This window comes from Rhinolophus hipposideros (assembly GCF_964194185.1).
Source record: "Rhinolophus hipposideros genome assembly, chromosome: 9".
Classification (NCBI taxonomy): domain Eukaryota; kingdom Metazoa; phylum Chordata; class Mammalia; order Chiroptera; family Rhinolophidae; genus Rhinolophus; species Rhinolophus hipposideros.
The window spans coordinates 36,842,060-36,863,965 of NC_138055.1; the positions used below are offsets into that span (position 1 = coordinate 36,842,060).

Below are 21,906 nucleotides of genomic sequence, written 5' to 3' on the forward strand. Positions count from 1 at the left end.
AATGCTCAAATATTTTGTAACTTCTAAAAGATATGAACCCATCATGGAAAGATGTGTTCTACACTATTGGTTATAAGCCATCAAAGGTTGTCATAGACAGCTAATTCTCAAAGACAGTCATAAACAAGCACAATAGCCTGGTATGTTAGAATTATAATAGGGAAGAAACAAGGAATTTGAAATATGTAAACACAGGCTTATTAGTTCATTCCCACTTACCTACTCCATTGTCCATTGCATTATAGAACACTTTCTAAAAATCTACTAAGTGTCATATCCTATGCAGGGTATTATAAAGTTTCTAATCTCAAGGAGCTAGGTCTGGTGGAAGAGATCTGAATGTAAACAAATAATTAAAATACAATTAAATACATGCACCACCATATGCAGGGCAAACTACAATGGTGGCACACAGGAAGGAGAGATCAACTTTGCTTATATGAATTAAAAAAGACAAGGGAGGATAGGGCCACTCCAGGCAGGAAGGAGTAAAGAGAATGCACAAAAACATAAAACAGCATGTTGAATACGTGGAATAAGAAGTTCAGTACAACTTTAGTTTAGAGAAGTTACACACAAGTAGAAAAAGTAAAACTGAACAATCAAACAGAGGTCTTGTATGTTAAGGAGCTTTGAACTTCATCTTATAACAAATCAATGAAAGGTTTTTAAAGAGGACGGGAAGATCAAATTTACCAAGTTCACTGTAAGCATTATTATTATAAATTATAGAAAGGGACCAGTTGGAGGCTGGGAGATGAGTTAGGACACTGTTATAAGAAATAACAGAATTTGAACCTAGGCAACCGCAGCAGTACAGATGGGGAAGATTAAATAGTTTTGAGAAATGTTTAATGGGTAAAATTGGCAGGACTACCTTCATACATTGCTGGTGGGAATGTAAATGGTGCAGCTACTGTGGAAAACAGTCTGACCTCTCCTCAGAAAGTTAAAAATAAAGCTACCATATGACCCACGAATTACACTTCTAGGTACACACCCAAGAAAACTGAAAATATATATTCACACAAAAACCTGTACGTGAAAGTTTATAGCAGCATTATTAAAACAGACCAAAAGAAGACATAATCCAAATGCCCACCAGCTGTTGAATGGATAAACAAAATTTGGTATATCCATACAACAGAATATTATTCAGCCACGAAAAGGAATGAAGTATTGCAATATGCCATAGCACAGATGAACCCTAAAACCATTATCCTACATGAAATAAGCCAGACAAAAAGGCCACATTTTGTATGTTTCTAATTACATGAAATATTCAGAATAGACAAATCCACAGAGACAGAAAGTAGGTTAGTGGTTGCCAGGGGCTGGCAGGAGGGATTGGGGAATGACTGCTAATGGTTACAGGGCTTCTTTCTGGGGTGATGAAAATGTTATGGAATTTAAGATAGCGGTGATGGTTGCATCACTTTGTGAATATACTAAAAAGCATTGGACTGTACACTTTAAAAGGCGGAATTTTATGCTATGTGCATTATATCTCAATTTTTTTTAATGGTAGAGCAAATTGATTAGGGACAGAAGCAAAAGGGAAAGGGTAGAGGAAAAGATGAGTTCAATTTGGGGCATGTTGAATTCCCTATGTTTGTAGATTTTTTCTGGTGGCTATAATCTGCAGGCAGCCTGATACACAGGTCTGACTCTCAGAAGTCAAGTCTAATGATACACTTCTGATTCTTCAATCTATGGGTAGCCGCAGTGCTCTACTGTGGTGTGAGCATGGGCAAACTATTTAATCTCTCCTTTACTCTAAGCCTTCCTTCAGCTGTAGAAGTGGGTTAAATACCACAGAGGTTTCTGTATATAGGTTAGAATTAAAGACCATGAAAAGCCCTTTATAAAATGAAAAGTGCTCTAAGAAGTTAACTATTATTTCATATATTACACTGCACATGCCGTTACAGGCCAGAAGAGTAGAGGGAACCACTGGCAACTGGGAACTGTACAGCAAAGGTAGTACACTGTCCTTATAAAAATCACTGGACAGCTACACTTGCAATACTTTTTGCAAAACCAGTCACCATACTTCAAAATAAATATAATGGAGCTGGACAAGCTCCAGGGAAGGAAAGCTAAAACTCTTGAGGGTTATGAAGGGTTTCTGTTTTTACTAGGGAGCAAGGGTGTTAAAAGAGCTTGCTCTCTTGACAGAATTTCTGATTAAGACGTTCTTTAGGGTGAGCCCGGTGGCTCAGGAGGTTGGAGCTCTGTGCTCCTAGTGCAGAACGCTGCTGGTTCGACTCCCAAATGGGGCAGTGGGCTCTCAACCACAAGGTTGCTGGTTCGACTCCTCGCGGTGGGCTCTGCCCCTGTATATAAGATAGAACTCAGCACCTTAAGCTGAGCTGCCGCTGAGCTCCTGGATGGCTCAGTTGGTTGGAGCAAGTCCTCTCAACCACAAGGTTGCCGGTTCAACTCCCGCAAGGGATGGTGGGCTGTGCCCCCTGCAACTAATAACGGTAACTGGATCTGGAGCTGAACTGTGCCCTCCACAACTACAATTGAAAGGACAACAACTTGACTTGGAAAAAATCCTGGAAGTACACACTGTTCCCCAATAAAATCCTGTTCCCCTTCCCCAATAAAATCTTTTAAAAAAGATGTTCTTTAAAAGTAAGAATAAAGAAAACAGACTTCTTCACAATGACAGATACTTAAAAGAATGAGAATGTCAAATCTTAAAACTAAAGAGAATAAAATGTGTACCATTTCCAGGAGATAAAACTGGTTCAAAAATCTGAACTCAAGGAAACTCAAGGAAAATCTGCACAACAGATTTTGAAATAAGGATATTATAAAGCACACATCTATAACCTGTTGAAGTCATGTGGCAATCTCCCTCAAATTATCACTATGTGCCAAGGTTAGAATGTGAGGCTAAATCAATCACAGATCCAATCTTAATAATTACAGATGCTAATATATTTTTCGTGTTTTGTATTATGTATATCTCAGCTATTCTTTAATTGGCCTGATACTAATTTCTTTATCCAAGATATACCTGCATTATCCAATTTGATGAGGGTTTAAAGAGGGGAAAAGAAAGTAAATATAATCTAATAGTATCTAATATATGAGACTTTTCTCCCTCAAAAACGAATATTTATTTTTCCTCTGAAACAGTATATGCTCATTTTTAAAAACCAAATACTACAGAGAATGAAAGTTTGGCACATATTCTACTATATTTTATGTTCATACTCACACTGTTTTTAGATAAATGGAATCACACTCTGCACAACGTATTATGACATACCTTCACTTACATAATGGACATTTTTCAATGTTAGTACATATAACTCTACCTAGTCCTTTTCAACAACTGTATAATTTGTATAGATATACTATATGGAAATTACTTCACCCATTCCTTATTAGCAGACATGTAGATTATTTCCATTTTTAAAAATCATGAACACTGTAATAAACATTCCTTTGTATTCATCTTAAACACTTATCCAACTGGATCCTTGGGATAAATTCTTAGAAGTGACTCTGACCTAGAAGTGATCAAAGGACATGCAGCTTACATTTTGACACATATTGCCAAAGAGACCTCCAAAAAGTTTATAAGACTGTACACTCCCACTTATAACATAAAAGAGTAGTACACATTTCTCCATACCTTTCCCAGAACTCGTTCTAATCTTGGCCAATATGAAAGTAAAAAATGTCATTTGTTTGAAATTGCATTCCTATTATTAACAAAGTATGTTTTTATATGTTTATATTTCATTTATTTTTTTTTTTGGTGGATAGGTTGGCTATTTATATCCTTAGCTCTCCCTTTTTCCATTTTGATGTTTCCTTTTTTTAAAAGTTATATAACAGAACTTCCTAACTGATATATATATTGCAAATAGTTTTCCCAGATTTCCATTTGTCTTGTATTTTTGTTAACGATGTCTTAATTTTTATGTAGACAAATAGCTCAATCTTTTCCTAAATGGTTTAAGAATATTTTGAAAATGAAAAGCCACACTTTTCTCAATGGAGAAAAATAATTTATTCCGATCCCACAAATAAAGAGGCTAACCTAATGTTAATTCACTCAATCTGTGTTACTTAGGTAATATTGCAAGAACCGGGATTTAAGACTGACATTATCATTTCTATTACAACACTAATGTTTAACTCTAAAATTTATACATGGTAGAACCAGGGTTCTCACCATGGGAGAACAAAGATATGAAGGGAGGAAAGGAAGAATGAACTCATAATTTTTAAATAAAATATATTTCTTACCTCTGTGCATTGAAAAGGGTCTAGAAGCAGTGACATTCCAATAGTAACAAACAGGTTACTAACATCCAGGTTATTTCTAAATATCATTCCCCACTAAAAGGAATTAGGGTTCTTTAGACAAATGGCTGAATCCAGGGTGGGGACATATGGGAAGAACAAGGTGAACCTGGAACATGTTGTGCAGAAAGGAAGGAAGAGCTCAAAAACTGATGCGGTCATATCAAAAGGATACAGAAACCAGCTAGAAAGGGATTCCATTGACTATATCAAAAACAAAATTAAGAACCAATGGCAATAATTACACTAATAGACTTTGACACATTGAATTAAAAAAAGAATCCATGAGTCCATACTGATACAAATAAGACAAAGCAAACAAATAAACAAGCAGAGGGAAGAGAAAGAGCCCTTATTGATGGTAGATGTTAACTAATTAATGTACAAGTAATGACAGAGTTTTTACCATTTTGCAACCACTCTGGTAGTAATTTATTCTGGCAAGAATTATGAATGGATGCTACATTGCACTGGAGCAAATATGGTGGAGAAGAGGATATCTGTAGTCTCAAAGCATGTTCCCACAGAGTACATATTAATTATAGGAAACCAAAGATAGCTTTATGGAGAGCAAACAGATAGACATCACCTTAACCAAATAATCAATGTTAACATCATCAATAATGGGAAAAACCAGCCTCATTTACCTCCTGATGTGATGCACAGAGGAGGACACAGCATCACTTATGTAGTACTCCTGCTATAACTGTTTAAACTGTGATCATGACGAAACAATCAGGCAAAACTAAACAAGAGGACATTCCATAAAACTGGCCTGAATTTTCAAAAAGTACCATTGTCATGAAGAAGAGAAGCTGAGAAACAATTCTAGACGAAAAGAGACTCAGACATGACAACTGACTTTTTTTATCTTGGATCAGGGGGTAAAAAAAGGAATTGCTAACAGGATATTCTAGGAACTGACAAAATTTGATTATGGACTACATTTGATAATGTGTCGATGCTGAATTTCCTAAATTCATCATTGCATTGTAGCTATACAAGGATATGCTCTTGTTAGAATAGGGTCAGCAAACTTTTTTCTGTAAAGGGCCAGACAGTAATAGGTCTCTGATGCAACTACTCAGCTCTGCCGTTGTGAGAAAGCAGCCATCAACAACGTGTAAACACAAGAGCTTGGCTGTGCTCTAACAAAACTTTACAAAATCAGACAGCACGCGGGATTTGGCAAGCAATCAGGCCATAGCTTACAAACCCGTGTTAAAAGACAGTTTAGAGGTAAAAGGTCATAATATATGCAACTTATTCTCAAATAGTTCAGCAAAAACAAATAATATGCATTCAAACATGTATGTGCATGCTACATATATGCATACACACATACAGAGAAAGCAAGTATGTTAGTTTAAGGGTAACAGGTGTTCATTATATAGTTTTTACTACTTTTCCATAGGTTTAAAATTTTTCAAAATAAAGAGCTGAAAAATTACCTAAGGTAAGCACTATGTCGGTCCTAATCCTCTCAAATATTTTATTTTTACTACTCATTCTACAAATTTAACTACATTAAGAGCACAATAATATGACTGTTCCATAAACCTAGGCACTATGAGCTAATACAGTTAAGAGAAGCAAGAAATCTACTGCCCTCCTCAAGCATTAAAGCCTCTACAGTAAGTAATACATAATTAGGGTCATTGTCTAACTGCTCTTCACAATACATCTAAGACTAACAAGCTCCATGAAGGCAGCAATGTGTTCCCTTCTGCTCCTCAGTGTGTCTCCAGCCCCTAGGAAAACTGAATGGTGCAGAGCGGGCACTGAGTAATATTTATGGAATTAAGGAATTAGTCTCATTGTTAAAACCAGATTCTTAAGAGATGTCAAACCATAACATTTTTTCCTTTAATTTATTTCCATTACCAATTTTCATTTGTATGTTATTAAAGTTTTGCATCTATAAAAAACCCAAATTAGAATAAAACACATCCAATAATTTTTAACATTCAGGTCTAAATAAATATTTATTATTATTAAGTAAATACTTATTCTTAAATAGACCTAAATACAGTGCCTGAGTTTTGTGTGTGTTCCAAAAATCAGGTGCTCACAACTATTCTACAGTCCTATAAAAATCTACAAAATGTGAACTTGCAAAATGTGCCACTTTTGAATAGGCCCTTCCTAGCACCCCATGTAACACATCACTAAGCTTTGAATTCTGTAATGTACCTCCTGTATGCAGGTAAAGAAATTTAGAGCCACAGTGTCACTTTTTCTTCCCTCAAACAAAATAACCTCAATGTTAACAACAATGGAAGTACCCTATTTTTTCTTACACCACCACCTTTCTTAGTTAAAAATATTCACCTACATATTTAGTTAGGCTTAACTAATCTACACAGTAGTCTTAATATTGGCAGAGTAAACTCATATTTTAATTCTTTAAAAAAATGAATTCTATAAAACTTTTAAATGAAATTTTGTATTTATAAATTGATTATACTCAATTTAAATTTAAAAAAAATCAAACTTAGTATGTATTTCACTGTTATTTATTTTAAAAGCAAATAAGTTGACCAGTAGAGGGCACTCACTCGAAAGGGGGAAAGAGCTGGCCACAGCTTAAGACAAATGCATTTACAAAAGTGCTACGTGCACCTTATTTTAAAAACAAAATGTGTTAATAGAATGCTAAATAAAGCAAGCTAACATATATAACACATTACTGGTTTAGAAAAGCTGAAGTTCAAATCTTTATTGTGTTATTGTGTTAGAAAATCTAACAGAAACCTTATTCAGGGAGATGAATTTAACAATTTAAGGGATGCTATATATTAAAGCTATATGTAACACACATTAGGGTCTCAACTTCAGCACTATTGAGTTTCTGGGCCAGGTAATTAATTTACTGTGGGGGCTATCATGTGCATTACCCACCATAGGCACCAGCAGCAGTCCCCCTCAAGTTGTAACAACAAAAGTATCTTCAGATATTGCCAAATATCTTGAGGGGCAAAGTCACCCACCCACCTCTCATTGGTAACTACCGACACATATGTATAAAACTAGAAAAATAATAGCTTACAAGATTACATAATGCTTTTTTAGCACCACTCTTCAATACTGGTTTAATATTAAAATTTTCCTCTCTGTAATCTAAATACCTTATTCAGCAAGTAAAATAAATAAATTCCACAATTAACATGAAAAATAAGAAAAAATAGAGACATTGATATAAATTTTGGTAATGATAGCTCAGAGCACTAAAGATGGAACAAATCAATCCAATTATGAATCCATTCTTCCTTACTGAGTAGGAAACTATTTCATCACTTATTGAATTCTATGTGTCACATTAACAGAAGCATGCAGATGTCAATGAATTAGAGCCTAGAAAAAATATACTTCTTTCTATATCTATTTTTACTAGTATATTGTATTCACTAGATACACAATATATATTTGCTAATTGATCAACAGTTCATTCTGATGTCAAGTCTATAACTACTTGCATTTTTTTAAGACAAGATTTTTTTCTTCCATCAAGTTTTCCCTTGCTAAACACATTTCAGAGAACATGTTTTGATTAACAGCCAAGTGACCTCCAAACTAAAAAAACATATATTATTTCTAGCCTGGCATTGTGTTTGGGGGATTGCTTTGAGTTTTTAATAATCTTGCACCACTAATAAGGTATTTCATTATCTGTGAAACTCTTTGGTGGACTTCATAAAAGATAAAGGTAAAAATCTTTCAGACTAGAAGTTGATTATCATGTGCATAGCCTCAAATATAAACATGCTCCATATACTGTATGTGTCATATCTGTCTCATTCTATATCATATCTCTGCCACTATGATGCAGTAACAGTAAGCTCAAATTTTGTCATACTGATAAATCTGAATCGGCCTCCAATATTAAATACTTCTTAGCTTGAAGGCTAATTTTTCATTTTTAAGAAATTATACAAGGGTATAATGGAAATTCCACTTAACTTGGCCTCAGAAAACTGAAAATGCCACCACTTACTAGTTAAGTATCCTTAAGCAAGTTACAACCTCTCAGAGACCATTTTTATCTATAATGAAAGAAACAATGATCCCTTTCCTTATCTATCTCATAGTATAAATTTTCGTAAATTCTAAACCACTAAAAAATGTGGTAGTACTCGATTTAAATTTTTTCTCAATTTCTTTCCATTTGTTTTAATGTAGGAAAACTGCTGAGAATTCCAAATGTGCAAAGTCTATGTCCTCTTTTTCTCTCTGACTTAATTATTCACCAATCAAAACCTGACAGCAGCAGTGATATCACCTTCCTCCTTTTTAACATTTTACAAAAAACATCAAGTCAGCATTTTTGCTTAAATATTTATTAAAATAAACTACTAAATTCTCTTGCCTTTCTTGTAGTTGAACTATACACCAAGAATTTAATGCGTCAGTTGCCTCAGAGACAATCTCTGATACCTTTTCCCAGGTAGCTAAACTAGTGAGGGAATGTCAGTTTCAAAGTTCACAGGTAATCAATGTTCCCAGAGTCAAGTCTGGTTTGGCAGAAATCATAATCAGTTATGGGTTTGAGTTTATAAACTTTTTCTACCTTCCTCCCAAATAAAGGATTAACTTTTAGCTTTACTTTTTTAAGATTTATACTGCACGTTAAGACTTTTGGCCAAAAAGTTTCCTAACCTGTTTTATTACATTATAATATACATATAGCATTCATGATCTCTGATATGAAACAGTGGAATGGAATTCCTCAGATTTTCAGAAAAGATGAGGGTACTTCTGCTAAAACCATCTTCCAAAATCCCAGGAAAACTTCCACGCTTAACCTGAATTCTACTTAAAACTCCCTTTTTACTTCTGATTTAAACAGTGGAGTAGGCCAAGTAGCCTTGGCTTTAGAAATGAGTGAACTATTTAATCATCCTCGAAGAAAATAAAAAAAGAAAAAGAAACAAAACCATTATTCAGCATCGAACTGACTTGTCAAGAGAAAAATATATAAAGACTATTATATAGGTGTTCCACTTCAGTTAGACCCTTCCCCTCTACTAATACAAATTCTTAAACTTCGAAGACAAATAAAAGTTGCTTCTACGTTTAAATCAAATCTTTGCAAATAGTGCTATTTCTCCATTTTTTTCTGCAGTACCAAAAATATTTGACATTTCCTTATAAAACTTATCTAATCAATTTTCAAAGTCTAAATTGCATAAACATCTTGCCAAGGCCACCAATGCCCTCAGAATCTACCCCAGTGAAGTGTTTCTTCAAGACATTACACAGCACTAACAGGGCATGTGACAGCACAGTACCTTAATAAGGCATCCTAGATTCCACAGTTTGGGACTCAGAGAAAGCTCTGGGAAAGTTTTCAGATCTGACTTAAAAAACTGGTACATCAGATCTAGAATAAAAACTAAGGGGTTAGAATTGCTTAACCTGGGGTAAAGAAGTCTAAGAAATAATCTAACAACATAAGTCTATTTCAAAGACAAGGCAACATGTTTAGTTCCATCTCCACTGATATTAAACTTAACGTGAAGATTCAGATTATGCATAAAATACAGTAATTATTACATTATGGAAATGAGTTAATGAGGACAGTTGTGCCATCCCCTCTTGCAGGTCTTTGGGATTAAATTAATCCTTATCTGCTTGATACTACCTGACCTCTCAAGGTCACTTCTATGCCTTTATCCTTTTGCTGGTTGCCTTAACTTTGGTAATTTTTCATTAAAGTAAGAAGGTCTGAAAATTAGTCATTAATCAATTTGTAATAAAAACAATTCTAACATTTCCTTGAGCAAATTAAAAAAGGGTTGCAAATGATTATGTATCACCTGATATATATAGATATACACACACAATATATGCAAAGAATGAGTTTTTAAAAATGCATCAGATAGCTGTATGTTCTCCATTACTTCAATATGAAGACAAAACGGAAATACTACTAATTAATTATTTTTTAAATCATCATCAAATGATTAGATTTCACCAATACAATTCAACTCTTACATGTGACATCAAAATACCAATAAAAATCCGTAAGTAGACACATTTTTTTTAAAAAAAGACTGTTAGGTACAGGTAAGATGTAATTCACATTTTCACCCTGTCACAAAACTCTGAAATACACTTCCAATCAAAATGCACAGAGAACAAAGGTCATGGATCTTGAGATTCTCTAGACTCTCCATATCTAGAGGGCTCTCCATATCTATGGTTACATATAACTTCATAGTAAAGGCTTGAAACCCAAGTACATTTCTGATAACTTAAGAAAATTATTTTCAGTATAATTATCTTATAATGAACAGCCCCCAAAAAATGACCAAAGAAACCTTTTTTTGGTACCCAAAGGATGGGCCTGCATGAATTAATATGTATAGTATTAAAACAAGATTTACCTCTATCGTAGGATCATATTCATCCACAAAGTGATTCTGAATTAGCTGTATCGTCAAGGCACTCTTGCCTACGCCACCAGCTCCAACTACCACAAGTTTATATTCAGTCATTTTCAGCAGGCCTTATAATAAAAATAATGAAAATGTGACTAAATTAGAACATGTGTCACACATGAGGTTAATATAACCTGGACAGTCTATACCTTTTAACACAAATTGACCTTTATATGGAAAATTATTTCAAAATACCTCACAAGATTCAATGATTAAAACTTCAGTTGACTACCGATGTGCACTGCAATGAATTGTACTACATTTACAAACTCCCACATCAACATTTGAGAAAAATGCATTCACAGTACAAAGTTCTTTTATCTTATATTCAGGTTGTTCTATCTAAACAGCCAGTGTGCTGTTCTGTAGCAGTTAATGGCTCTCAAAGGAACATGCTATGACTTTACTCAGTACAAGTGTCTAGCACAAAGCTCTACACCCGGTAGACACACCCACACAAAACTGTTGACAGCTATCTCTACAGTATTCCTAGTTGGCTCTGGCCCTGAAGAGTTACAAGTGGATATGCTGAGTGTCTTTGTTGGAGCCAGAGCTATAGAAAACTTTTTTAAAGGCATCAGCATAGTTAGTTGTCCTAGACAGTTAGCAAAAATCAGATGGGGGGGGATAAAGGGTTGCGGGAGTTACCAAGTAAAGCTGGTCTGTGTAGTGAGGAAATAAAAATTGAGACATCAAAACAGGTAAGCACAATATCTGATGACATTTTAATCTGTAAATTATCTGCTGGGGAAAATAATGGTGTGAAATCTAAGAGAATTTTGGGAATTTTGAACTATATATATATAGTTCAAATATATATAACTATATATTCAGTATAGTTAATTTGATCATCAATCACAATATGTAATCCTGTATTAGTGCTGAAAAATAGCGCTTTGACAAGAAAAATATAATTATATAAATTTTAAGCACTGCTTTTAATGAGAGGATTTTTAAAAGGTATAGGTGAATATTTCTCAGTAATACCCGTGACTTTTACTCTTTCCATCTTGTACATCGTCTCCCAATACTTGTAATAAATAATAACTTGTAAGGTTAACAGCACAAGACAAAAAATATGTTTTAAGTCAGCCGTTTCAAATTTTTTGAAATAAAATGCATTTCTTTAATTTTATCTCCTTTCCCTCAAGAACTACAGGATATTATTACAAACAAGGCACTGCAGATATAAATGCAGAATGGCAGTAAATGCACAATAATTTATCATAAGTAGTCCCAAATTAATGAATGTGCAGATATAAACACTATATACATGCAGCACCCTATTTACTGAAGATCAAGATTATTCAAATAGGCACCAAAAAAAAAAAAGCTAATATGGTTTTCCAAATGATAACATACTAACCACCCCCTCACCCTATTCCTGAGCCTTCTCACAAAGAGCAGACAGACTAGACAACTGTTGTATCACAGTTTGTTATATTACAGCTCCCCAGCCTCTTCTGTGCCACCTAGCCTTACTTGCTCCTGTCTGGGGACACTTTGGGAACCACTACAAATATGTATCTTATTCTGTTTGCTCCCACTTTTTATTCCAAATATAGGCCATAGCAAATGGGATAGATAAGGAGAATCACACCAAAATGTATCTTCTAGCTCCATGCCCACCAAACTCTGCAAAACAATTTGGACAACCAAGAACAGTAGTTCTCAAAATGTGGTCCATTATGGTTCCTAAGGCTTTTGGGGAGGGGGAGGTCAAAGAAGTCAAAATTTTTATCAAAATAATACTACAATGTTAATTACCATTTCCACTCTTGCTCTTGCACAAGTTTACAGTCTTCCAGATGTGTGATCACAGTAGACTGAATGCAGAAGCAGAGATAAGAATCCAGATGCCTTCTATTAATCCATATAATTAGGAGATTTGCAAAAGTGTGAAACAATACCGCTCTTCTAACTAATTTTGGTTTTTATTTTGAAAAAGTTATTTTTCATAAAAAATGCTATTTGTGTTACCAAGTAATGGGCTTATTATTTCTATTTTAAATGAATTAATGTTTAAACTTCTCAGTTTTCATTTCTATGATAGTAAATATTGACATACCCCGTATTGGGATCTTCAGTAATTTTTAAGAGTGTAAAGGGGTCCTTACAAACCAAAAAGTTTGCTAGCCTAGGAGATCCTGTGGACAGATATTGAATTAGAGCTTAGTTGTATATACGTGTGTGAACTCTGAGGCAGACACACCATCTGGTCTATGTTATCCAGTGGTAGTTTCTGAAAAATATCCTTGAATTGCATTTTAAAAATCAAGTAACATTTAAGTCCACTACAGATAACTGGGTTCTCAGGTTGTCTCACTGAAGGTAAAATGCCAGAAGGAGCTTCCCCACCCAAAACTACAAATGCTACAACCCTACATTTGGGTAAGGAAAAAAAAAATTCACTTTTATTTGTCATAGAACTGAATTATCATCTCATCTACCATCTTTAAGCACGCAGTACTGATACCGTATTTGATGTCTATAGTCTATTACATGATCAAGTCAGCATTTTGGACATTAGTCACGTAAGAGTGACATCACTCATACGGTTGATTCTGACGATTTATGAACAGACGTTTTTGTCTTTGTAATTTCTTTGTAAATGATTGTCCATTACAAATGGAACATGTATACTGTGTAAAACATTATAAAATACCTTTATAATTACAAAATACCTTGAAATTATAAAATACCTTAGCCTCTAGTTTTGATAGATATCAAGACTTAGGACAGCCAGCTAGCTTATTTCAAGCAGTTGGCTGGCAGATTGCTACAATTAACTCCTCTTGTAAATCCGTGACAAGAAACTGTGTGAGTGCTGTTTAAGAGAACTGTAATAACTCTTGGGAAGGACGTCAAATTTGTAAGGATAAGGGTAATACAGAAGAGATAAGGGAAAGGACAAGAACAGGCAAATTAAACTTCAAGTATGATTTTGACTATTACTGTCTACACTCAAAAAGCAACAGAGAAGCCTCCTCAACTAGCAAGAGAAAAGCCCCTGCTTCTGCTCTGCGGGTTTTCTGCGTGTGTTTGCACTTGACAAAGCAAAAGAGACCTCCTGGGATTAACTTTTTTTCTTTTCACTAAGTCATAGGCTTTACGTGGTAGGGTGTTGGCCACCTGTTCTTCCATCTCTACCTCCACCTCCTCCTTTGTGGCCACAGCAATGTCACAGCCCATACGTGGGGGAGGGGAGCAGTCAGTAACTCGGCTGCAGATGTGTTTTTTCCCCCCAAACACAATAACCTCAGACAGTGGTCCCGAAGCACCTGCCTCTACTTTTCCAAAACGTGACCTCCCCCCTTACTCACATATCCCCCTACACACTGAAAAGGACCACTATCCGTCCCGTCTGCGCTCGAGGGAGAAGTTTATTCCTTGGTCCTAGGGATGCTAGATGCGGCAGGGAAGGCAGCAGCCGAGGCAAGCCGAGCGCTGGGAAAGGAGGAAGAGGTGCGGGAGCGAAGGGAGAGAGGGAGGTGGGGGGGGGGGGGAGAAAGAGAGAGAGAGACAAGGGGGAGGGGAGACCGGAGCGCCACGGGAGTAACCTCCACCGCACCCGACCGCCCGGAGGGGCAGCCCGCCCGGCCGGCGACTTTCTCCCCGGCCGCCTCCAGCCGCAGCTCTAGGGGAGGAGGAAGGAAGGGGTTCCCCGTCCAGGAAGCAGCACAAGCGGCGGCCGCCTCCAGCCTCACCCTCCTCAGCCCCGCACCGCCTATTCCCCATCGCCCGCGTCGCCGCGTCCCCACGCCTCTCGCTGCAGACCACCCCCCCCGCGTCTGCCAGCTCGCTCTCCCCGGCTCCACGCCCGCGCCCCCTTCCCGCCCCTCCCGGGACCCCTAATTCATTCACTCGCCGCCGGCCCCGCCCGGCGCGGGCCAGAAGGGTCGGGACCAGGGCAGGGGCCCAAGAGGGGTGGTCTGCTCCGTACCTCTCTCCCGCACCTGGGAGCCGCCAAGCCTCTGGCCCCCGCCGCCGCCTTCAGTGCCTGCACCGCGCTCGCTCCCCGTCCGAAATGGCGGGGGCCGAGAGTACTGGCCGAGTAGCCGCCACCGCCGCCACCGCCGCCGCTACCGCCGCCGCTGTGCCTCCGCTGCCGCGGCCGCCGCCTAGGGAAATCGAGCTCCGAGCACACCGATGAGTTCGGGGCCGGGCGGCCGCAGAGGGCAGGGCTATCGACGCGCTCGGTGCTCGATTCCTCTCCAGACGGGTGTGCGGGGCGGGAGCGGCGGAGGGCGGAGGGCGGTATGGGAAGAGGGAAGAGAGCGAGCCGACGAGCGCCGCCGGGGTGGAGGAGGGGGCCGGGCCTTTCCGGGGGAGGGGGACAGGCCGGCGGAGGAGGAGCGAGGGCCGGCAGAAGAAAGCCGCGGCTCGAGTGGCGGAGGGAGGGGGAGCCGGACAGGTGGAGCTGGAGGGGCCGGGCGGCGCCTCGGCGGGGGCCACTGCTGGACCCGAGCGGCCGCCCGACCCCTGGTTCTAGCAGCGGAGCGGAACCCGCAGCCGCAGATTCGGAACCGGACGGACCCTCGGTGGAACACACACACACACACACACACACACACACACACACACACACACACACACACACACACACACACACACACACACACACACACACACACACACACACACACACACACACACACACACACACACACACACACACACACACACACACACACACACACACACACACACACACACACACACACACACACACACACACACACACACACACACACACACACACCACCCCCCCCCCCCCCCCCGGAGACACAACCATAAGCGACTTTGCCGCACCCTTCTCGGTTCTACGGCGAGAAGCTGCGGAAATCCCGCCAGCCCTCTGGGTCGGCCTACAGTTGTGTACTTTCATTTACTAGAATTTATTCCATGTAAATAAACATGCAGCCCCCAAATGTGGGAGGGGGAGACGGGCCAGGCAGTGCTCCGGATCTAGGTGGTCACCAGCCTCGACACTGAGGGTGGGGAACCTTGCCCCAGGCCCAAACAAACCCGACAGACCCTTTCATCTTTCGTCTTACGTGGGAAGGGGTCTGTTGTTTTTTGGTGGTTGTTTCTATGGATATTTTGAACCGGTCACAGGTGACTCTGAACAGGGACCTCAAATGTATTTATTGCCCCTGATGGCACCTGCAGAACACAAGTAGTAGAAATGCCCTTGATAGTTTAGACCTGAGGAAAATCATTCAAACGTTAATTAGAAGATTGAGATTAATCAGTTAACATTCAGAGAGTGAACACACCAAACAAGGAGAATTAAACCCAGTATACCCAGACTTTGCGTGGACACACTACCTAGAAAGGGAAATTGTCCACACGAATAAGACAATTATTTTAAATCCCAACTATCGCACCTGTTAACCTAGGCCTTTCACCAACTGTCACCCTTTCTTCCTACCCCATATGTGGGCTGTCATCTGCAGGATTTGTTCCCGTTGCCCTGGCCCTGCCGTAGGAATTGGTAGCAGGTGCAAGAGAGGAAGTGGAACACACGTCCACTATAGATCCACAAAACTTCCTCTGACTCCTACTTATAAATCTTCAGATATCTTCTAATGAGTTTTTATAAAAGATCATCTATGATACTGCATCTCTTCATCCTTCCCCCCAAATCCTATCTCCTCCTGCTTTATTTTTCCCCTAGAGCACTTACCACCTTCTAATGCAGTGCATAACTTATTTGTTTTCTTGTCTCTCTCCCACCAGAATACAAGCTCCCTGAGGGCAAGGATTTTTGTCTGTGTTACTTACTGATATATTTCCAGTGCCTACAACACAATAGGCACTCAAGAAATATTTGTGGAATGTTGAATGAATTGAAGTTATGTATCCTCCTTCTGAACTCTGTGACTCTAAGACTAAGTGTCTTACGCTCTCTGTAATCTGTTTGCACCTTCCTACAAAATCTGCCTTTAAACTCACCCAAGTCACCTTCTGATAAGACACACCCTGTGAAGTCCAGGAAAGAATCTGCGCATAATGGACACAATGAGTTTTTGTTAAATGAGTACATTTGCACTTATTTGGATGTTGCTTTGTAGTCACTCTTAAATATGAATCACAGATTTATTTTGTCCAACTTCAAGTACACAATAAACTCTTGTTTTCTCTGACAGCTGCTAATACAACGTTCTCCCTGTAGTTGGTGCTCCATAAATCTTAAAAGGACTAATAAAGAGGAGGGAAAAGTTGTAGGTATATTGCACTTTTATGGTGATTATAAAAATTCTGGCATTAGTAGAAACCTAATCCATCCACATGCTCTCAGTTATCATCTAGGCTCATGATCCCCAAAACAAATCTACATCCCACTATCTCTTCCGTGGATCCTACACGCCAGCTTCACCTCTCATACTTCATCTCTCTTTCCTTTCACTCCTACAGCAATGTGTATACATATGCTCTGTCAAGCCTTTCCACCGTTCAGTCCTGGGTGCTTTCTCAGAAGCCAGCAACCCCCTCCCCAACACTCTTTCTGTCCTTTACCCAGAGCTTAGAGCACTGGGTCTCAAAGGTTAAGTGTTTCATGAAGCACCTGGCATACTTTAAAAATGCAAGTTCCTAGGCCTCTCACCCAGATATCCCATTCAGTTGGTCTAAGGTTCAGTAGAACCAGAAATTTTCATTTGTAACAAATCAGGGGATCCTAAATTGGTGGTTAGCAGTCTGTACATTGAGAAACTCTGATCTAGATACTCAAATTCTTCTCTTGGAGAATGCACTTTCTACTATCTTTTGGGGTTGCTCCTCAAGCCTGGTGGCTGCACTAAATAGTCTCCCTGACTCTCCCTTTCTTTGCTCTCCCCAAGGACAAAGACACAACTGTAATTCCTACTGTAATCCTACTGTGATTCCCTACCGTAATCATGATGGGAAAAGAGAGAGAGGAATAACAAAAGTATAAACCTGGGGATGCCAGGCTTGCTCTGAATTTTCTACCTTCTCCTATTGTATTCTGGGAAGGCAGCCACATACACACGAGCACATGCACGTATCCTCTTCATCTTGCTTTATGAAGATCATGCTGACCCTTTTCTTCATGAGATACCTTCTTCTGAAGTATAATTAAAGCAAGACAACAAAAATATCCTTGTGTTAGTTGGGCTTTTACCAGATATAAAAAGGCAGAACATGTTCAGAGCACTGCAAATGCTGAGGGTTTATTTTACGGAAATAAGGAAACTTCAGAAAGTCATAACAGAACTACTGCTCATTCTAAGAATTAACTGCAGTTCTTGTGATCCAGCAACAGTCTTGGGTACCTTGCTCATCCCCTCACTGACGGGCATCTATTGACCATATTCTAGTAATTTTGCCATTCTCCTGAATCATATCTCTCTGCTGCTTTCTCGTATCACTCTCAGCTTCTACTGCTATCTCTGCTTCTAGAGGCCACTTCCTGTGACTTACATTTAAAATATCCCAAGAGAGAGGATCTGAATGCAATCTGTCATTCACTATTCAATAATAAAGGCCTTTATGGAATACAGTTTTCCTGATGGGCCACCAGATTGGTGGCTAGTCTTCTTTATGCCTGGTTTAGAGATCATTGACTTTGCTTGGGTGCCAATCCTGGGTCCAGACATTGGTTGCCAGAGTAGCAGGGCACAGTCAGGGAAAGTTAAGCAGGACAAGCCACCTTTGAATGCTTTCATGGACTATATGTCAGTTTTCTCGGGTAGAAAATTTGTACTGGGTTTCCCCTAAAATAAGATCTAGCTGGACCATCAGCTCTAATGTGTCTTTTGGAGCAAAAATTAATGTAAGACCCGGTCTTATACTATATTATATCAGACTCGGTCGTATATAATATAGTATAATATAAGACCGGGTCTCATATTATGTTAAAATAAGACCAGGTCTTATATTAATTTCTGTTCCAAAAGACGCATTAGAGCTGATAGTACGGCTAGGACTTATTTTCGGGGAAACGCGGTACCACTGAATAGGTGCTACCTAATTTGCTTACCCAGCACATAATCTCCTCTGGACACTTATTTCATTAGACTTTGTATTCCTTTCTTGTATATCTGTTTTCCCCAGCAGGTTGTTGATTTCTCAGAGTCCCTGCCCAATTTATATCCCATAGCTATTAGCCTCTAGAAATATTTGTTGAAGTGAATAAAATCACAACAAAGCTTCAACCCTGTCTCTACATCGCCACTTCATTCTCATCTAGCCAATTTCCTAGACCATGTCTAAATGAATATCTTGTCATCATCTCAAATGCTTGTTCAAAATGAAATTCCTCTTTTAATTCCCCCAAACTAATACCCTCTCCAAAGTTTTCCATCTTGTCTGAGTGGCATCATGGTCCTTTAAAACTTTATATCCAGAAATTGAGTTTTTAACCCACTTTGCACTCCAATTTGTTACAGCTCCCTTTAATTAAATTCCTAAGCAATTTCTCCTATCTGTCTCTTCTACATTCTTTCCTTCACACCGACATTTCTGGAACAGCTTCCTCATGACTTTCCTACCTCCTGTCTTTCTTCTTTTCAATTCAGGCCATATGCTGCTGCCAAATTAATCTTCCTTACACATGTCTTTCATCATCATCAAACATTTCCTCTTTTCCTACTCCATATAGACTGCACTCAAATAGATTATATATTTTAAAAGTGCAAAGAGTTGCAAGCTAAGTGCCTAATTAGTACCTTAAGACGATGATAATTACTCTAGAAATTAGAGTGAGGAATTATCACCGGTCCCAGCTAAGCCTTCACCAAGAGTGAATCTTGCTTACAAATCTTTAATAACTCTTTATATCCAACTGAATCATGGCCAAATTCTTGGTGCCCAGCTTTGGATAGCATCCACTGTTTGGCACCCTCCTGCCCTGTGACTTTGTCTTCCACCTTTCCAAAGCTGATGCTCTCTTCTCCTCAAGCAAATCCCTTCTCTATGCCACAAAACTAGGATACTGTGTATTTGCTCTTTTTTCACCCAACATCTTTTTGCCTCTTTCTTTGCTTAAAATTCTCTTTCAAGATCTAGAACAAGTCCTACCTCCTTTAGAAAGTTTTGTTAATTATGCCATCTTTTTTTTACCTCTCCCTCTATGCATTATTTCAAATGAGTTAATAATGTCTCCCCAAGTAAACTCTTAAATTCTAAAGGCAAGAACCATATCTTAAGTGTGTGAACCCCACCCAACCATACAACCCTAGTTCACTTCAATTATTCAGTAACTACAGGAGTACATACAATGTGCTTATCAGCAAGGTAAACATAATGAGAGGTATGTTTGAGGAAGATTGGAAAGGTAACAAATGCAGAAAAGACTGGAAGGGAAAAAGATCTCAGGTAAGGGGTTTTGTGAATGGGATAACAGTACCCAGTGGCAGTGGGAATGGTGTACTGGCTGAATTTACTAGTTATGTGAGCTAGAACAAATTCATGAATCTCTGCAAGATTTGTGTTTAAGAAGGGAGCTGTGATATCACAGTTACCATTTATTTGTTAAACTCCTCTCATGAGCCAGACTAGTTTCACATACTATTTTAAACAAAGAACAAATAGATCCTCTATCTGTTTGCTTCTTTTCTTCACTGCTACCCCTGAATTCCAAGCCACCATCTATTGTCCCATTCCCAGGGGGACAGTCTCTATTAATGGATCCCTTGCTTCTACTCTTGCTCCTCTTCAATCCATTTCCCATGGAGCAGCCAGACTGAATCTTCTCTAAATGAGAATTGAATCATGTGACCAGATCAAGCTCTCCAAAGGCTTTTCTTGCTCCCAGAAGAAAATTCAAACTCCTTCGAGTCACTTCATGATGTGGTTTTTACCTACTTTTGAGCACATCATGTATGACCCCTCTCCTCACTAGGCTCCAACTACACTAGTCACCTTTTCCTTCTCATTACATACAAAGCTCATTCCTTCCTCAGGGCCTTGAACTAGCAGTTTTCTCAGCCCAGCATGCTCCTGCCAGCCAGCCTCTTCTTGCCTTACAGGTATCAGCTTACTGCCACCGCTTCAGTGAGTGATTCCCCAACACCCAGTCTAAATCAGCATTTCCCACCCTATTCCCTGACTTCCACCCTTCAACAAATCACTCCTTCACACAAGGGCTTGTTTTAGCTTGCTTATCATACCTGAAATTATCTTTGTTTATTTGTTTGCTTGTCTGTTTCTCCCCTGAAATATATATTTCATTAGCCATGGAACACCGAATCCTCAATACCCAGAGATAGCCTGGCACACAATAGTCACTTAATAAAGACTTGTGGATAAATCTCTAAAAAGAGAATAATAGGACTAATAATCCATTCTAAGTGAGGACTTTGCAAGTCAATTAAAGTCTCTTGCTTTTGTTTCTATCTACCTAAATCAATAGTACTTCATTTAGTGCTTGTCTTGCTTTTAGGAATACTAGAAATCAGAAGTATTTTTTAAAATTACTTCCTTCTAATTCCCCAAGGAGGAGCTCACTGGACTACCTATTGATTACAATCCTGATTTTCCTAGTTTTTGTCATTTCTCCTTAATCACAGTTGTTAAACACGTTGTAAGGTGTTTCTATTCCATTCATGGTAATGTGCAGTCAAATAGAGCTTCACTTGTGCATATCAGTTTAACATTTTGGAGTCAAGGAGCGTAAGATCCCTTTGGGACCAGGCATCTAATTTAGTATCTATATGTCTTCAGTTGAAAGAAGCAAGTCACTTTTTTTTTGCTAAATTCTTCTAGTCTCTGTAGAAGATTGTTTGCTTTGTCAAATGTCCAGTGAAAGCCAAGATGCAAGTTTGTGAATGCACCAAAAATATAAGAAGACCAGTCATTCAGATGCTGAGAATCTAAAAGAAATTCTTCCTCTTTACTGACAGGGTGGTAATTCTTATATTAGGGTTCTTTGACTATGTGGAAAGGTTATAAATGGTAATATAAATGATTATTTCACTTTATCCTGAATTCCTTTCATGAATAAGTCTAATGTCTGCATAAAATAATTCTATACTAATGTATGTACAAAACCTCAACGAACCCAGATATTACCATTTATTTTATGCCTTTAAGAAGCCAATGTTAAACAAACACTCATAGACACAGACAACAGTATAGTATGGTGGTTACCAGAGGGTAAGGAGAGTGGGGG

General features: G+C 38.7%; 1 protein-coding gene across 3 annotated transcripts in view; it reads right to left on the minus strand.

The window, feature by feature from the left end:
- The window catches only part of KRAS (KRAS proto-oncogene, GTPase), a 38,861-nt gene extending 23,634 nt beyond the window's left edge, over positions 1–15,227 (minus strand). The window contains exons 1-3 of one of the 3 annotated variants that reach the window (XM_081060655.1): positions 14,817–15,227; positions 14,713–14,743; positions 10,716–10,837 (exon numbers count right to left, since the gene is read on the minus strand). In XM_081060655.1, coding sequence (XP_080916781.1) covers positions 10,716–10,826 — 111 coding nt within the window. In that variant the 5' untranslated portion in view covers positions 10,827–10,837; positions 14,713–14,743; positions 14,817–15,227. Of the gene's footprint in view, positions 1–10,715; positions 10,838–14,712 lie in introns of all 3 variants that reach the window. The other 2 variants (XM_081060654.1, XM_081060653.1) reach the window with 2 other exon arrangements.
- Positions 15,228–21,906: the final 6,679 nt, after the last annotated feature.